General features: G+C 34.0%; 1 protein-coding gene across 1 annotated transcript in view; it reads left to right on the plus strand.

Annotated features, from left to right (window-relative positions):
• The window catches only part of LOC106876257 (CREB-binding protein), a 74,082-nt gene extending 60,080 nt beyond the window's left edge, over window positions 1-14,002 (plus strand). The window contains exons 13-19 of the mRNA XM_052973479.1: window positions 368-515; window positions 756-896; window positions 1,799-2,078; window positions 2,192-2,404; window positions 7,730-7,900; window positions 8,042-8,323; window positions 8,649-14,002. Of these exons, the coding sequence (XP_052829439.1) occupies window positions 368-515; window positions 756-896; window positions 1,799-2,078; window positions 2,192-2,404; window positions 7,730-7,900; window positions 8,042-8,323; window positions 8,649-10,394 (2,981 nt within the window). The 3' untranslated portion in view covers window positions 10,395-14,002. The remainder of the gene's footprint in view (window positions 1-367; window positions 516-755; window positions 897-1,798; window positions 2,079-2,191; window positions 2,405-7,729; window positions 7,901-8,041; window positions 8,324-8,648) is intronic.
• Window positions 14,003-17,979: the final 3,977 nt, after the last annotated feature.

The following is a 17,979-nucleotide window of genomic DNA, read 5'->3' on the forward strand; positions in this document are numbered from 1 at the left end:
GGACTGGCTTGTGCGGGTGGCACATAAAAGACACCATTTCGAGCGTGGCCGTTTTCGTGCGGGTGACACGTAAAAGCACCCACTACACTCTCTGAGTGGTTGGCGTTAGGAAGGGCATCCAGCTGTAGAAACTCTGCCAAATCAGACTGGAGCCTGGTGTTGCCATCCGGTTTCACCAGTCCTCAGTCAAATCGTCCAACCCATGCTAGCATGGAAAGCGGACGTTAAACGATGATGATGATGATGATGATGAAATACAATACTTAGAAGTTCTATTTACAAATTTTCGCTTTACTATATGTTGTCATCCCCCACCCCCTCTCTTGTTTGAATATCTCATCAAATTTTATTTTACCTTGTTATCCAGGTCTCCCGAATACAAAACTTGGAATATATCTAGAGAATCGTGTAAATAATTTCCTTAAAAATAAAGATGCTGGTGCTGGAGAAGTTACTATCAGAGTTTTGTCAAGTTCTGATAAAACAGTTGAGGTGAAACAAGGAATGAAAAGCAGGTAGGTAATAGTTTAATCTTCTGCATCAGTAATTTATTTTTTATTTTGTGTTTTAAACATTGTATAAATAATATAGAATTCAGATTACTCTCTCAAATGTAATGCTTATTCACCAATGATTATTTCATAGCTTCAAAATTTCCATATGATTGTTTATTCCTTGAAGGATACATGTGATAGGCCAGATATGGCAAGCTTAAATGCTAAAGGGTTAATTGAACTTCCTTTCATTTTTTATAGATTTGGAGATGAAATGCCAGATAGTTTTCCATACAGAGCAAAAGCAATGTTTGCTTTTGAAGAAATAGATAATGTAGATGTGTGTTTTTTTGGGATGCATGTACAAGAATATGGCTCAGATTGTAATCAGCCAAACACAAGGTATGAATTTTTTATATGTGTATGTGTTGGGTTGACATTTTTGTTATGATATTTCTAATTAAAAACTGCCTCAAATTCCAAAACAAATGTGAACTATTAATTTTCTATTAATATCACTATAAAATGAGTATTAAGTAACCTGAGATAAATAACAGAATTGCAAGGTAGGACTTTAGATAAAAATTGTGCACATTAGTCTATCATTTGAACATGAGTGAGATAAAATTAAGGCACTTGCCCAAGGTGCCATGCAGTGGGACTAAACCTGGAACCATGTGGTTGAGAAGCAAACTTCTTGCTACATAGCCATACTTGCACTTCATATTGTAGCACAATATACCCAAATTTCATCCAGGTACAGTTTTTCTATTCTTTTATTACATTTTACATAGCAATTAGTCATTATATGGAGCACTTAAAATTGGCATAGTCAAAAGGTTTTGAATCACAAAGAAGACTATGATGGTGATGGAGGAAACTCTCAATTTCTCAATAATTTGGAAGATAGATGAGCAAACATATTTCATGCTACAAGAATGCTAACTGTATATGTTGGATGTTTGCCCAGTAAAAGATGTATGTTGATATTTTGATTTAAAAATGATTAAGTAAAGCTAGATATTTTGGTGGTAAAAGTCTAATAAGTTCAATAATTTACATGCCCTCAGCTATTTCTTTTTTAAGTGCTGTCAATTTTGTGTTTCTTTTCAAGTTATGCACAGTAGTTCATTATCCTGTTTGTTTTTTAAAGCCCAAATTTATGCTAATTCTGTTGAAGCTTCTTGCCTAAAAAATTGGTAGATTTTGTAAATGTTTCGATATAACTCTTTTTTATTAAGTATTTGCAATATTTTGTATTATATTATGATATTATTAAAGAGAAAATTCTATTTTTACTACAGACGTGTGTATATATCATATTTGGATAGCGTTCACTTTTTCCAACCAAGATCTCTCAGGACGGCTGTTTATCATGAAATTCTAATTGCTTATTTGGAATATGTTAGGCGATTAGGATACACAATGGCTCACATTTGGGCTTGTCCCCCTAGTGAAGGAGATGATTACATTTTTCACTGCCATCCTCCGGAACAAAAGATCCCTAAACCAAAACGGCTTCAAGAGTGGTATAAAAAGATGTTGGATAAGGCTATAATAGAGCGTGTTGTGATTGATTATAAGGTAATTGCTTTGAATATCAGTCTTTTATTTATTTGATATTGTATTAATTTCTGCTTCAAAACAACTTTTATTGTTGAAAAAATTTTTCACATATTTTGTTATTTACATTTTAGGACATTTTAAAAGATGCAGTAGAAAACAACCTTACAAGTGCAACTGAGATGCCATATTTTGAAGGAGATTTTTGGCCTAATGTTCTGGAGGAGAGCATCAAAGAGCTGGACCAAGAAGAAGAAGAAAAACGTAAAAGAGAGGAAGCTGAAGCTGCTGCAGCTGAAGAAGCTGCTGAACAGGGTGATGGAGAAGAAGCCGGCCAAGTATGTTCAGTAAGAGCTTAGAGTTATTCAGTTATTTTCTTTCTTTCTCCTTTTTTGCATAATATTTGTATCATTGTAAGTAAATTTTTTGTGTGAAGTGAATTGTATGTTTTTATGCCTATCTTGTATTCAAAACTACAAAATGAACATTAACAAAAAACTCAGCAAGGTCTTAAGCTAGTTATCTAGGCTTATTCAAACATTTAGCTGGTGAAGTCAAATCTATATTGCCAAAGAAATAAAGAGTAACTGCAAAATCAACTTCACAGTTGATGGTCCACATACAATCCACCATAGAAACACCAGTGAAGAACATGGAAAAAGTATTTGTATGCAGCCTGGGAGACAAGTCAGGTATACCTGACAAGTTTATGGATGTGGAAAGACCAATATGGCATCTTTCCATGGATTTTGTCTACTGTTGGTTTATAAGGTCCGATATTCATCATCAAGAGCTTTCACAAAAGGGTCAGCAGATCCTTACTGATTTGGCTGGGACTGCTTTGATGCCTGAGCAACATTAACAAAAAGTCGAAGCTTCTTACTAGCCACGTGGAATAATTTGTAGTGACTTGTGCCAGAGAGATAGTGAAATATCAAGTCTCAGGCTGATGTCAAGATTAGAACGAAAAGAAAAAGCAAAAGAAGTTGTAGATGCTATATTATATGTACCTAAGGCGCTAACTTCTCATGGGTTTAGTGCTTTGTAACATTGGTGTTGCACATAAACAAAAGTCTAACAGCTTCATGCTTCAACGTTATGTCATGGAATAAATTACCTTATTTGGAAACAAGTGAATTAGTTTCAACAAAGCCACTCAACTGTAGAGTGCTGCTTCATTGTACATACTTGTAAGGGAAAAGTAGCTTTAGAAATGAGTAAATTGAGATTTTTTACATTGTATGTGTGCCTATATGATGTTACTTTTTTAGAAATTAAGCAATCTTTAACAAAAAAAAGTACACAGCCTTTGCTAGTATGTAGGCTCTAAATAGTAAAACTCAAGGATCACCAAATTAGTGTCACTAGTATTTATTTTTAATCTCTTGTACATTGTCCAAATTTCAGAAACATTCATCTATATATATTCTGAATATACAAAATTATCATGTAACAAAAGCAACTATTGTGAATGGGCCATTCATACATAAGTATAAACATGATTCAGCAAATATTAACATTTGAATTGTAAAATGAAACACTATCAGAGGTCCTCTAAGTATTTAAGTCTGTGAACAATTTTGTATGTATGGTCACCACTTCATTATATTCATACAGAGGTGATGAAAAAGAGAGCAAACTATATCATGTCCCAGCAGTATAATCTGCATATTCTATGATTGCCTTTGCATGCAACTCAAACTTTTGATTTGCCACACACACACACTCTAAATTAAAATCTTTCAGCAAGTGTACATGTGTATAAAATAGTTTCTTAAAATCATCAGTGATAGAGCCAATATTTGTTTGCATAACTAATCTATATTTAATTTATATACAGCATTAACCCTTGCACACTGTGAATCCAGGTGAACTCACCTAAATCAAAACGCTCATGAAGTTCTGAATTTTCTAATCTAAGGGAGAAAACTTAAATCCCTTTATCATTTATTTACATTTTATGTTTGCTGTTAAAATTTGATGCACATGCTGCAGGACGTTTGCTGTTTTTGGAGTTTTGTTTTCAGCAGAGTGTTCTTGTATTCTTGGGTATGTTGTTTCTGAAGAGTAAGTGTTATTTCTAAAGAGAGTAACTCAGTTTGCCTGTAAATTTCATAATCTACTAATATATAATATTTTTTAATGAAAATGTACAAAAAAGTGACGGAAGTTTTTTCTCTGTTTATACATTTAATTTATTACTAATACCTTTTTCTTTTCTTTTCTTTTTTTTTTTTTTATAAGAATAGGACAACATTATTTTTAGTAATTATACTTTCAGAACAGTTTCCTCCACCAATAATTAAGTCGCCTCATTAACTGAAACTATCTATTATACTGGTGCATCTATCTAACAAAAATGATCATGAGAACAGGCTGGAGAAAGTTCAGAGAGCTTTTACTGGCATCAAAAGTTTTCTCTTTCAGGGTGAAAGATAATTTGTATGATGCTTTGGAACAGTGGTTCTCAACTTTTTTCACCTTCAGGCCCACTTTTTATATTCAAAAAGAAACCCCAAGCCCACTGACCTCTTAACCAGTTATCCGACCTTCCTCCAGAATATAAACCCCATAAAGTAGTAATTGTTTCCACATGCCAGCTTCATGTACAGGTACAATCACAATCGTTAATTAAATACTACATCAGTGTTATATCTTCTTGTTTATGGAACCTGCAAGCAAAAAACCCCATCTAAGAATGGAAGAAAAGTACATTTACATTTTTATTTTATAAGAAATGAAGAAGCAATTTAATGGTTACATTGTGGTTGGTGTTTTTCAATTAGGTTATCAATTTGAATTTCAAATGATTGGTTCAACTTGAGATGCAAATCTCCTCTTTTCACAATTCGAAGGAAGAACATTCTGTTATTGTGGGTTTTCTTTGGTTTTTTTTTTTGTTCTTGTGTGTGTGAGAGAGAGAGAGAGAGAGAAAATGTCGCTCACTGCAGAAAATCCAGCTTCAACTAACCAGGATGTTGGAAAGCGGAGGAGGAATGGGATTGTGTTGTAAATGCTGTCTTTGCATGCAGCCAGCCATGAAGACCTTCTCTCTTCAACTTTGTCATTAAGGTTGCATTCTCTTTAAGATCAAGAAGATCGGCTGCAAGTTTGAGATTAAGATCTTGATCACTAATGACATCATGATGATGAAGGTAAAAATGCCACTTCGGTGACTTCAAGTCGAGTATATCCTGGAAGTGTCTTCTCGTTCCATTTGCAAGCTCTTCAAATGGCTGATGCAGCTGATGATTACAGCTTTTGATGGTTCTGTTTTAACAAGATGACTGAAAAAAGCAAATTAACTCCTTTGAAGCTGAATTACCGATAAACCAAGCTTGTTTATGAATGACCATATCTTCTCGGTACAGTCCACTATTATAGCACTGCATCCTTGAATCAATTTATTTAAAGGCGTTGACCTGCGAGAAAATGTTGGCAAGGTAGAAAATTCTTGCCTTTGTGTCGAGATCATTCACAACTTCAAGCAGGAAGTTTGCCTTTTCCTTTTGCTTCTGCTGGCTTGCTTGAAGTTGCATGTTCTCAAGGAAAAGCAGAAGTGTATTGCACATTTGTGCATGGCATGAGAGACAATCGCCTTTTGATAGCCATCGAACTTTGGTATGTAATAGAAGCTTTTGGTACTCCTCATTTTCGCAGAGTTGTGAAAATATCCTTTTGTTAAGAGCTTTGGCTTTGACAAAATTGACAGACGAAATCGCCTATTGGAGGGCACTGTCCATTTCACTATTAACTGATTTAGCAGCAAGGTGTTGTTGATGGATGATGCAATAGGTTGACAAAATGTGGGGAGCGATTTCTTTCAGTTTCACTATAAATCCATTGTGTCTACCTATCATTGCACCATCCGTAGCAATTTGCAGCAGATTCAATAATGGGATTTTTTTTTTTCTTCAAAATAAGATTTGATGACTTCAAATATAGTCTCACTCTTTGTATCAGTTAATGCTTTCATCAAGAGCATTTCTTCTCCTATAGTCAGCTCTTCAATAAAGTGAACATCTAGAAAATTTCCAAGGTCCTCTCAAAATTTTCTCAGACACCCTCAAAATTTTCCAAGGCCCACTAATGGGCCTCAGGCCTAATGTTGAGAACCACTGCTTTAGAATACAGAAGATTTGCAAAGACTAGAAAGAATAGTTTTGTGCATGAACAATAAACTTCAAATATGTTGAGAGAAACATTAGGAATTAAAGGAATCAGATGAGGCTGCACCAGTGTGGATGAGGACAGTTGCATAAACCAGTGCTGATCACTTAAGGAGGTGTTTGAAAGAGCCAGGAAGACATTGGCTGTAGTAGTAGACTGCTCTTGGGGCTTTCAAAGAGGAGATAACAAAAGATCAGGATGACTGGAGAAATGCAGTACTTAAGAAGACCCACCCGTCTTGGTGAAGATAAGATTCTAGAAATACAGTGTGTGTCCTTTCATTTCAGTCTCTGAATATATACTCAGTATAAATATTGGTATGTTTGGTGATAACGCATCCTTCCCTTACTCCTCTTTTGATCTCTGTTGGTTCAGAAAATTCACAGTCTATCTTGATGGCTGCCTTTTGGTTTCAGTTAACACAGATGATGCTGATCTACCTTGACAGAATATGGCATCTCTTGCACCTCTGTTGGTCCCAAATCCACCTCGCTCCTCACTGACTGCTGCACTCACTCTTTTAATCTTCCTAGTATGACTAAGAAATATTTTTAAGAGCATGAGACACGAGATAAGTAGTTCTATGTGTGTGGGTATGCACACACATCCATGTACATACACATATATATATATATATATATATATATATATATAATGGCAGGTTCTTCGTGTCCTCAAGTGGCTATGTAAACATCCCTGGTACTGTAGGGCTTTACTTAAAGCGAGAGTCAGTCTGCATAATCTGATCCCACTCTTAAGACTTAGAGGTCTGATTATAGTAGTTCAACAGTCTAAAATGGCTGCAATGATTTGCTTTATAGGGCTGGAGTTGCTGGAAAGGTGTCAAAGAGGGCACTGGACATCAGTGTGATGTGATCTGGGAACTTTGTTTCACAAGATCCCTGCTCGGCTGTTAGTCTGGGGTTGTGAAAAGTACACATCATGGATATTTCAACAAACTGGGCTTCTCTCCAGCCTGAGAAAAGTGTTGGCCTCCTTTCTGGGGATACATTTAATGGGACCCTCTTTCAGTACACAAGTTAGTTAACTAAGTCACCAACTATGAGAACATGGCTTATGTCCACATATACAACATATTAGGTGGGAGGATTCCAAAAGACCTGTTGTTAATCTACAAGAAAGATTAAAAATTTCTTTACACAGTCTTTAGAAGGTGGGAGGAGGTTGCTAGTGATCACTCTCTCTGGAACATGCACTAAGTAGGAATTTGATATACGAGGAAAGCCTGAAACCTGCTAATGAAGGCAAGCCAATTTGACTAAAGAGATTGACAGGCACTGCTTTCAAATGCTGTCTCTAGTTACAATCCATGGTCTTGAGAGATTTACGAATGTCTCCATCAAGTGAGCATGTGTAAATGTCTGCATATATTTAGACATATTCACTCACTTGCACTCTTATATCTCATTTATATGCCCCAAAGTAGTTAACTTGCCACTCTCATCTTTACAGATTTCCATTAATTGTTAAAATGTTTGTAGTCATCGTTTCAGAATGGCCAGGGCAAAAAGAAGGGCCAGAAAAGTGGTCGCAATAAAAAAGCCAATAAAAATAAAAGCAACCAACGGAAAAATAATAAGAAAACAAATCTTCCTCATGGTGGAAATGATCTCTCAGCAAAGTTATATTCCACTATGGAAAAACACAAAGAAGTATGTAATCACGTTTATTTCATTATAAAACATAATTGACATATCTGAATTTCATCTTATTTTCATAACTTAGAAAATTAATTCAATTTTTTTCTTTTTGTAATTTCTATGTGTTAATTTAATTTATATATTGAATTTCAGGTCTTTTTTGTCATCCGTCTTCACTCAGTGCAGTCAGCAGGGAGCTTACCCCATATTGAAGACCCAGATCCCTTAATTTCTTGTGATTTAATGGATGGTCGGGATGCATTTCTCACTATTGCTAGGGAAAAACATTATGAATTTTCTTCTTTACGAAGAGCCAAATATTCATCAATGGCTTTACTTTATGAACTGCATAATCAGGGAAGAGACAGCTTTGCCTATAATTGTAATCACTGCAAGTCTCTTGTTGAAACACGGTACCATTGTTCACAGTGTGATGTAAGTAGAATTTTTTTTGAAAATATGCTATTACTTGGAAATGAAAATATAGTATCTGGTTTAGTAGTCCTGGTGTACTCAAACTATCTTGTACTCTGTCTATAGGTTTATTAAAAATATGTATCAGTAATAGACCAAAAGTAATTGTATTAGGAATATTAGTATTATACAAACAGCTCTATATTTTTATACCTCAATTAGTTTTTACTGGAACCCTGTTTAGCTTTGATATTGTTAACAGTTAAAAATTACAAAATCGAGATTTAGATTGATTTATATTTGTACATAAATGATTATAAAATTTTTTTCTTTTTTAATTTTGCAGGATTTTGATCTTTGTGTTCCTTGTTATGAAAAAGAAGGTCATCCTCATAAAATGGATAAACTTGGATTTGACCTTGATGATGGAGCTACTTCAGCAGAAAAGCAAGAAAATCCTCAGGAATGTCGACGGCAGTCTGTTCAAAGATGTATTCAGTCTATTATTCATGCATATCAGTGTAGAGATGCTAATTGTAGACTGGCAAATTGTCAGAGAATGAAACGTGTTGTAGCACACACAAAAATATGTAAACGGAAAACTACTGGTGGTTGTCCCATTTGCAAACAGTTGCTAGCACTTTGCTGCTACCATGCAAAACATTGTACAGAAAATAAATGCCCGGCTCCATTCTGTTTCCAAATTAAACATAAATTAACGCAGCAGCAATTACAACAAAGACTGCAACAAGCACGAATGATTAGGCGGCGCATGGAAACTATGTCTCAACGGAACTCTAATAATAGTAATGTTCAGCCTATGCCTCAGCAGCCACAAATACCTCCTTTTGGGGGGAAACCTCAGGGGCCACCCCCAGGTGCTATGCAAGCTGCTCGTCAGGCTCAAGAAGCTGCACAGCGACAAGCTGTTTCTTTAGGTAAGCCATCAGGACCTATTAATAATTTACCACCACAGGCGAAAATGCAGGCTATGCAACCAAAACCAATGAACCCCATGCCACAATCTGTACAGGGTGCCATGGTGCAACCATGGCAAAATTATTCAAGTCAACAAGGTCCTCCACCACAACCACCACCACAACCACGTCAAATGCCACCTCAGAGAATGCCAATGCAACAGCCACAACAACTTGGTGCTCCTATAAACCCTGGTATGAATCAAATTCAATCAAAAGCTTCTATGCAGCAGTTAATGCAAGTATTGAAAACCCCGCAATCACCACAACAACAAACTCAGATTTTAAATATTTTAAAATCAAATCCAAGTTTAATGGCAATTTTTCTTAAAAATAAAGATCAACAACAGCAGCAACAGCAACAACAGCAACAACAACAGCAACAGCAGCAGCAGCAACAGCAGCAGCAACAGCAACAGCAGATGCCTAATATGCAAAGTCTCCAACAACCAGGAGGGCAACAACTTCCATCACAGCAGCAACAATTATGGTATTCTAAAATGAGTCCAGTTATACCTAGACAACAACAGATTACTCCATTTCAACAGCCACAACCACAGCCCCAATTTACACAACGAACAAGAATGAATTTTCCTCAGCAAGGAGTTCAAGGAGATGGTTCCCAGCATATGGCTCAGTTCCAACAGCAACAAATGATGCAACAGGTTCAACAGCATCAACAACAAATAAAACAGCATCTCTCTGGTGGACAACCTGTTAGTCCACAACAGATGCTTGCTCATCAGACTGCTCCTTCTCCACAACAAATTATGCAACAAGTTCGTTCACCTCCAACTTCCACATTACCACAAACTGTCCGTTCACCACAACCTACTCAATCTCCACGGCAGCAACCCATTCCTTCACCTAGACAGTCTCAACAATCACATCATATACCTCCTACTACTCATTCACCACATTCGGTTGTGGCTGGACAAGCCACTACACCAGATCCTAATCAAATTCATTCAGATCAGGTCATGCTTCCACAATTACAAACTCATGGTAATGTTTCACAGTTAAAAAGCCCTAGTTCTTCAGATTTATCACATGGACAAGACTCTGAAGTTGCTTCAATAAATCCAGACTCTTTAAAATTGGTTGAAAAGGTGTAGTGAAGACTGAAAACAAAGTAAAGGGGGCAAACCAAGTGATCTGTATAAAACCCATTATAGAGAATGGTCATTGACGTTATATTTTGTCTGTTTTTTCCAGAACAAAAGTGAAAATTTTTCAGAGGAAGAGATGTTTATTTTATACATAAAAATTGTAGGTAGCAATTGAATTAACTTCTATCACATTACCAATGGACAAGAATTTATCTAATTATAAACTGTACACAATAATTTGTATAGGTAGTTCATGGAAAGTCTGTCATCCTTTGCATTGCAAATGTGCCTAGTTCTTCCTCTGGTAGATAGTTGAACCAATATCCTTTGTTTAGGTGTTACTGTTTTAGGATTCAACATTCATTTCAAGAAAAGGTTAATCAAATCAGTGTGCATAAACCTAATGACCTATATTGTTATTTCCACAGAACATTTTTATTCGAATTCAATTCACAGAATGAATTGTTGTATGGACACACATTTTTAACTTAATGATATACTAATATCTTTATAAATGTGTGCACCTTTCCTATTTCAAAGGCTTATGTTCAAGTGAGTTCTATGTGAGATAGGTGTGAACTGACGACAGAACAAGATTGCTTGATGCCCTGTTTCTAAGTTGATTCACTGTGCTTCAACATTATTGTTGCAGTTAACATATCAATGAAAAGCTACCTTTTGAGAAGTGATCACCATTGCTCATTTGTAAAATAGATATGCTCATTAAACCCACCTCAATTTTAAAATATTAGAAAAGGCATAAGACTAATCATTATCCTTTGTGCTGGTAAAATTTCTATCAGTTTGAACAATTATTGAATCCATTTTTAATTGCATTTATGTGTTATTTTACAGACTTACATAATTGTCCATACTAGACAAATAACATACATTACCAAAACCGAAAAAAAAAACCTGAAAATTAAAAAAAGAAAATTATATTAATTTTTTTTCCTTCCCCTTAGAAAGCTCACATTGTAGTCAAGTCCAGTCAAATACAGACTTGATAAGCTTGACTGCTGCACTTTTATCCATTCTAGAGGATTAAGCTATCATGGCATAGCTGCCATGCTTTCTGTAACAGCAATTTTGTTGAAGTCTTTATAAATTAAATAACTGATACTGTTATTGTTCATGTAGATGTGTCCTTGAATGTTTTGTGCTGTTTTGCCAGAAAGTATTAGAAAAGCAAGTTTTTCTTGCATTCTAAACTCTGAAAATTTATTGAATCTTATTTCAGAGTCCTCATTCAAAACTCTATTTGTAAGATAATTGTTGATAACTTTTAAAATACGCTCCTGTTGTACTATAGACATTTCACACAAAAAAAAAAAAAAAATGGCTTTCGGAAAACAGTTTGATAAAATATTTGCAAATCACAATTGTGTTTGTATAACTATGTGCACTATGATTTCATTTATATGAAACCTAAGCATCATGCAATTTGAAGTGAGCATTTATTTTAGTATGTGAAAAAAAAAATGGGAAAAGAAAAAGAAAATTCTGTGGACACTGCCAAACGAATTCCATGAAGCAAGAATTAGTGTCTTTTCAATGAGGGTAAGATTCCATTTTAAAGATTAAGAGTTATTGATTTTATAAGATTATGGAAGAATTATTCAAGTGTAAAATATTCGCGCACACATACACATACAGAAGAGGAAAAGCTGATTTGATAAAAAAAAAATTGCTTTACTATTAAAGAAGGAAGTCAGATTAAACTATTTGTTGATAAATAGTTTGAAATGTCATTCTGATTGTCAACAATCCTTATTTATTGTCCCATATTTATTTTAAGTATTTGTACCAGCTTAATAAGCATTAGTCTTTGGAATTTTTCAGTGATTTTCTTTATCAGCTTTTAGCAATTTTTAATTCTTTTATTTTGTCCAGATCTACTCTGTAATAATAATTTTTATGTAACCACACTATATGCAAGGTATTTAAGATATAAGTGCTAAAAACCTAACTGAAGAACCTCTATGAGTGGGAGCTGGAGAGAGAGAGAGAGAGAGAGAAAGAAAAATTGTGAATGTGTCTGATATCTAAGAGGCTTTGTGGTTTATTAAATGTTGCACTCTTTCAAATATCTAGTTGTGTGTGTGTATGTGTGTGTGTGTATATATATATATGTGTGTGTGTATATATATATATATATATATATATATATATATATATGTATATATATATAAATAATCTTTTAATTAAAATTTATTAGAATACTTTATTCAGATTTCTCTTTTTAAATAATTCTGCTCTTAGCACAGGCATCTATTTGTAACTGAATATTTCTAACTAACCTTAAATTACAAATTTTTAAACATCTATTTTAGGAAATTGTTATCTAAAACATTTATTTACTTGAATTTTTATGTTGCTTGACAGTTTTTTCTAGAAATTTTTAATAGCCCAAATCTGGATTATAAATTGTTAAGCATAGGATAAGAAATTTTTATATTCTGGACTCAATTCAGTCATAATTTTAAGAATACAGTGTTGTCTTCAAGAAAAGTATGTTAATGTTGATGAAATTGTCTTAATTGAAATCCAGTTTTTGGTATTTTTTTTTCTCTTTTTCTCTTTTTTTTTAAATTTAAAATTTTTTTTCTTTCCTCATTGAAATATAAATCATTTATTTGGATGTCGCAAGCCAGCAAAGGAAGTTAATGCATTAACTCTGCAAATCTGTTTCAAGTTGGCATTGTGTTAATATCATGTTGCAACTTTTAATGGACCTGTCTCCCGAAAATTGCATTTTCTCCCTATTTTAACAAACTACTTTTTGCACACACACACACACAAACACACACACACACACACATTCATTCTTGTGTGTTTATGTCGATTGAGTTCACTGCACTATACAGAGAATTGCTTGGATCATTCAATATGTTTTTTGAAGATTTGTTGCAAAATGCATTGATGAAAGACAACTATATAACTATTCAGTACAGATGATGCCATAGCTAGAGAAATATTTTCATTCAATTTTTCTTGTCATGCTGTTGCTTCTGTTGAATTCAAAATTTGGCAAACATCCTAGCAATCTCACTATTTAATATATCAAAAAAATATATTTTTAAAAAAAAAATCCTAAAAAATTAATAAAATGTATTTAAAATACTTATCAAATAGTATTTATTGCTAATTAGATAACACTTCCACTTAGTTGGTGATGGTTGAATGGAAAAAAAATTTAATATTTTCATTTCAATGAAAATTAAATTTGAAATTTTTGGATTTATTTATTCAATTTTATGTATACACAATGTATACATGTACATGTAGGTGGGTTCTATTTCCCACTTGCATTCAAAAGATATTTACACCTACCCATTCCCCCAAAATATGTCCTATATTCTAGTAAGTGGTATGTCAAAAATTCAGTAACTTGGGGCGGATTATTGATATGTGCATTTGAGCTGTTATGGAAAGGGTCCTCTGAATAAATGTGAGATAGGGTGCTGGCTGAACCATTGAAGACAACTTAAGTGCCATTCTCATTTGCTGAAATGGAAACAAAACATGAATGACTGAAGGAATGTTTTATTTTTACCAATCTTGCTGCATTGGTCACCATTCCCTTATTGAATAAATTATTAAAATATGTTAAAGATTTCTTTTTTTTTTTTCTTCCTGCTTCATACTGATTTGCATTTTTATTGTATTTAAAGGACTATAGTATATGTTAAGGAACATTGTGTGTTTGAAGGTTAAACATGCAATTTATTTTAAAAACTGCAACTTTTCCCAAGGTTCTCTTTAATTTAATTTGATATCAAACTCACCGGTTTTCTTTATTGGTGGACATTAATATTTCTGTCCACCAAAAGCAAGGCTGTTATTCTTAAACCTACGGTTGTATGAGGTAGGGAAAATTTTCCCAAAATTTAATGCATATAGTTGAATCATTTGACTAGTTTGCTACAGAAATAATAAATGGTATGTATAAGTTTATTTTATATCAGTCTAGTCTCCAGTTATCATGAATTAATACTAAATGTGCTTCAGGGGTATGGAAGCACTTACGAGTATTACAAGTAGGTAAAAATGTAACATTTGTCAAATTTTTATTTGGGCAAGAGAAGACAACATTGTACATTTTGAATTCCTGTTCAAAAAGACTAAAAGATAAGTTATGAATGGAGTCCTTTAGAAATTGTAGGGTATTTGATTAGTTAAGCAACTAGAATTTCTTAAATGAAATCAATATGCTATTTCACTTAGATTTGGGCTTCAGTTATTTAAAACAGTATTTTTAAGAGAAAATATTTTTATTTTTTAACTTCAGTGTCTTTGTCTTATGTTTTCTAAGTTAAAAATACATTTTTATCTTATAAAAAGTCTTATCCTTCTCTAGGGTTGTGTTAGTAGCTTCGCTTAAATAAGTTAATCCACATGTAAATGTATTATATTTCCAGTCGCTGCTTAAAACGTGTGTGTGTGTGTGTTTGTGTCAAATCCATGAACTTAAATGGAAATCTTTTGTGTAAATGTAAAAGGAAATGACAAGATTTCTTAGAAAATGGTTTGTAAATTCCATATATTTATTCTATTTTTTACTTCAGAAAAAATTAGAAAAATTCTTGTTTTAGATGTTATTGCACTTGTAATGTGTGCTCTGTATTTTGCCAGTGTAATGGCATTGCTCCAGTGTGGCTGACAGGTTGGAACAGGTAAAAGAGTGTTGGAGTTACTGTGATGGATTTTATTTGCAATCCAAACTACAACAAATTAAGATGTAAATATAATTTCAATAAATTTATTAACCAAATGAAAATTAATGCACAAATTCTTGTTGACATTTGTGCTAAATATTCAGTTGCAATTCGTTTCAGTTACTGGTAGGGATGCTAAAATTATTTTATCTTAGATAATTAGTGTCTATTTAATACATTTGTCTTAAATGTTATTAAATTTTTGTCTCTAATTATGTTTTCAAAATAGAATGTGTAACTTTAGTTCATACTTTACTACTATAGGATTTAAATGACACATTAGTCTTAAAGAATAGAAGTATGGTAAGTATTATATTTTAAAATCTGAATATGATAAAAGATTATCTTTCTAAAATATTCAAATAATGGATGCAAACAAACCATGAAAGAATCAAGTTTGAACATTTTTCATGTCTTTTGTGCCTTCATTTGCTGTAGGTTGAATACAAAGAAGACACTAGAAATCTAGTGGTAAACTATGAGGCATGGAATATTCAGCATTTTGTAAAATTGGTTAATTTAAAATAGCAAGCCAACACTCACACATGTTAGTAATAAACTAAAGAGTGGATGATCAAAACCACATTCAAAGATGAATAATTTTTAATAGTAATGCTGTTTAATACAAAACAAGTAGCTTCATGCAAAGTTATATGCAGTTCAATCATACTTTGTAATGAGCCATCTTGTTAGGTGTGTGTGCATGCAAAAATGGACATTAGAGTTGTGATTGGTGTGTATATAGGCATAGGTGTGACTGGTAAGACGTTTGCTTCCTAACCCCATGGTTCCAGTTTAAGTCTCATTGTGTAACATCTTTGGCAAATGTTTCCTACTAATGCCTCAGGCTGACCAAAGCTTAGTAAGTGGATTTGGTAGACAGAAACTGAAAGAAGCTTATTAATATGTATGTGTGTGTCTGAGTTTGTCCCCACTGCCACAGCTTGACAACCATTGGTGGTTTGTTTACATCCCCATCTCTTAGTTATTTTGCAACAGACACCAATAGAGTAAGTACCAGGCTTAGAAGAAAAATTAGTGTTGGGTCAATTCGTTCATCTAATACTCTTCAATGTGGTACCCCAGCATAGCTGCAGTCTAATGCCTAAAACAAGTAAAAGATATATATATTGGGTCATCCCATAAATAATGCAGTTTTATTATACTTTTATTTTTCAAAATTAAGATAAAGTTCTTTTTTAATCTAAAATACACTCTCCTTCATATTCTACAATGTTTTTCCATCTATTGGTAGGCCCCTCTTCCAAAATTCACTTGTCCATGACGAAAACTACTCTTCCAGTACTGTTCTGGCCTCATCTACAGAATTCATATTTTTTCCAACCAAATGATTTTGAAGACTGCAGAATGAATAATAATCAGATGGGGCAATGTCTGGCAGATATGGTGGGTAGGGTATCATTTCTCATTCAAACTGCTCCAGCCTTTGGAATGTCATTCTCACTGTATGTAACCGAGCATTATCCTGATGGAAGAACACCTTTCATCTTGAAACCAAAGATGGTTGTTTTGCTTCTAGTGCTGACTTAGGCCACTCAAGTTGCTCATAGTAGATCTCTGTTATCATTTGGTTTGAGTTTAAAAGTTCAAAGTGGTCTAAACCTTTCATATCCCACCAAACAGATAACAACACCTTACATGGGTGAAGACCTTTAGCCTGGGGTGCCAGTGTTTCTCCTCTCCGTGCTTGACATTTTTATAGAGAGCCTATTTGTCGTCACTGGTCCAAAAACATGACAGCAAAGAAGAGCACACATTCACTCTCTGCGTGCAATTAGACTTAGAAAGTTTGTGAGGAATCCATTGACCCAATTTGCTGACTTTTCTGATGACACGCAGGTGTCAATGAATGGTTGAATGACCAAATTCAAGCTTTTCTGTTAGTTCCTCAACAGTTACAATGGGATTTTGTTCCACCAGGACATCCTCATTGAGCTCTATAGATCTTCCAGGTTGAGGCTCATCTTCTAGGTTGTAGTTTGCGGCTTGGAATTTCTGGAGCCACCATTGATGCTGGCATACGGTTATTGTCCAATTATTAATATTCCTCACACTTTCCGTTGTGTTGTTGCTTTTATTGAACTCATAAAGAAAAATATTCTGAATATGCTCCTTCATCACTTCCATTATAGCTTTGAAATGATAACTGTTAAAATCGAGATGCACTAAGAACCTGCTATTATAGCAAGTTTATGCAGTTAGTTTATCCCATCCCTTTCCAACTTTGAGTTCATGCAATTGAAAAAACCGCATTATTTATAGGATGACCTAATTATATATATATACACACACAACACAGATGTGTGTGAGGGGGGAAGTCAGCTTCTCAATCACGATTCTAGGTTCAGTCCTACTGTGTGGTATCGTAGGCAAGTGTCTTCTCTAGCCTTGGATCAACCAAAGCCTTGTGAATGAATTTGGTAGATGGGAACCGAAAAAAGTTTATTGCATGTATATCTGTGTGTTTGAACCCCTATCACTGCTCAATAACTAGTGGTAGTGTGTTCACAACCCTGTAAATTTGTGATTCAGCAAAAGGGACTAATGGAATAAGTAACCAGCTTTTAAGGTGGCATTCCAGCATGGTCACAGTCAAATGACTGTAACAAAAAGAATAAACATATATATTCTAGTGGTAACAAGTTTGAGAGATGGTATGTGTGTGTACATATATATATATGTATAATTAACATAATAGGGTAAAAATTCGATATTAATTAATATCAATTTAATACCAGGAAACCAGCACATTAACAGAATCAGAAGGTTCAGAAAAAATTTTTCCGAGATCCTAAAAGGATTATAGTACTTGTGTATATAAAAGAGACCACTAAGTGGTCTGTTAATGTGCT

The sequence above is a fragment of the Octopus bimaculoides genome, chromosome 16 (genome assembly GCF_001194135.2).
Source record: "Octopus bimaculoides isolate UCB-OBI-ISO-001 chromosome 16, ASM119413v2, whole genome shotgun sequence".
NCBI lineage: Eukaryota > Metazoa > Mollusca > Cephalopoda > Octopoda > Octopodidae > Octopus > Octopus bimaculoides.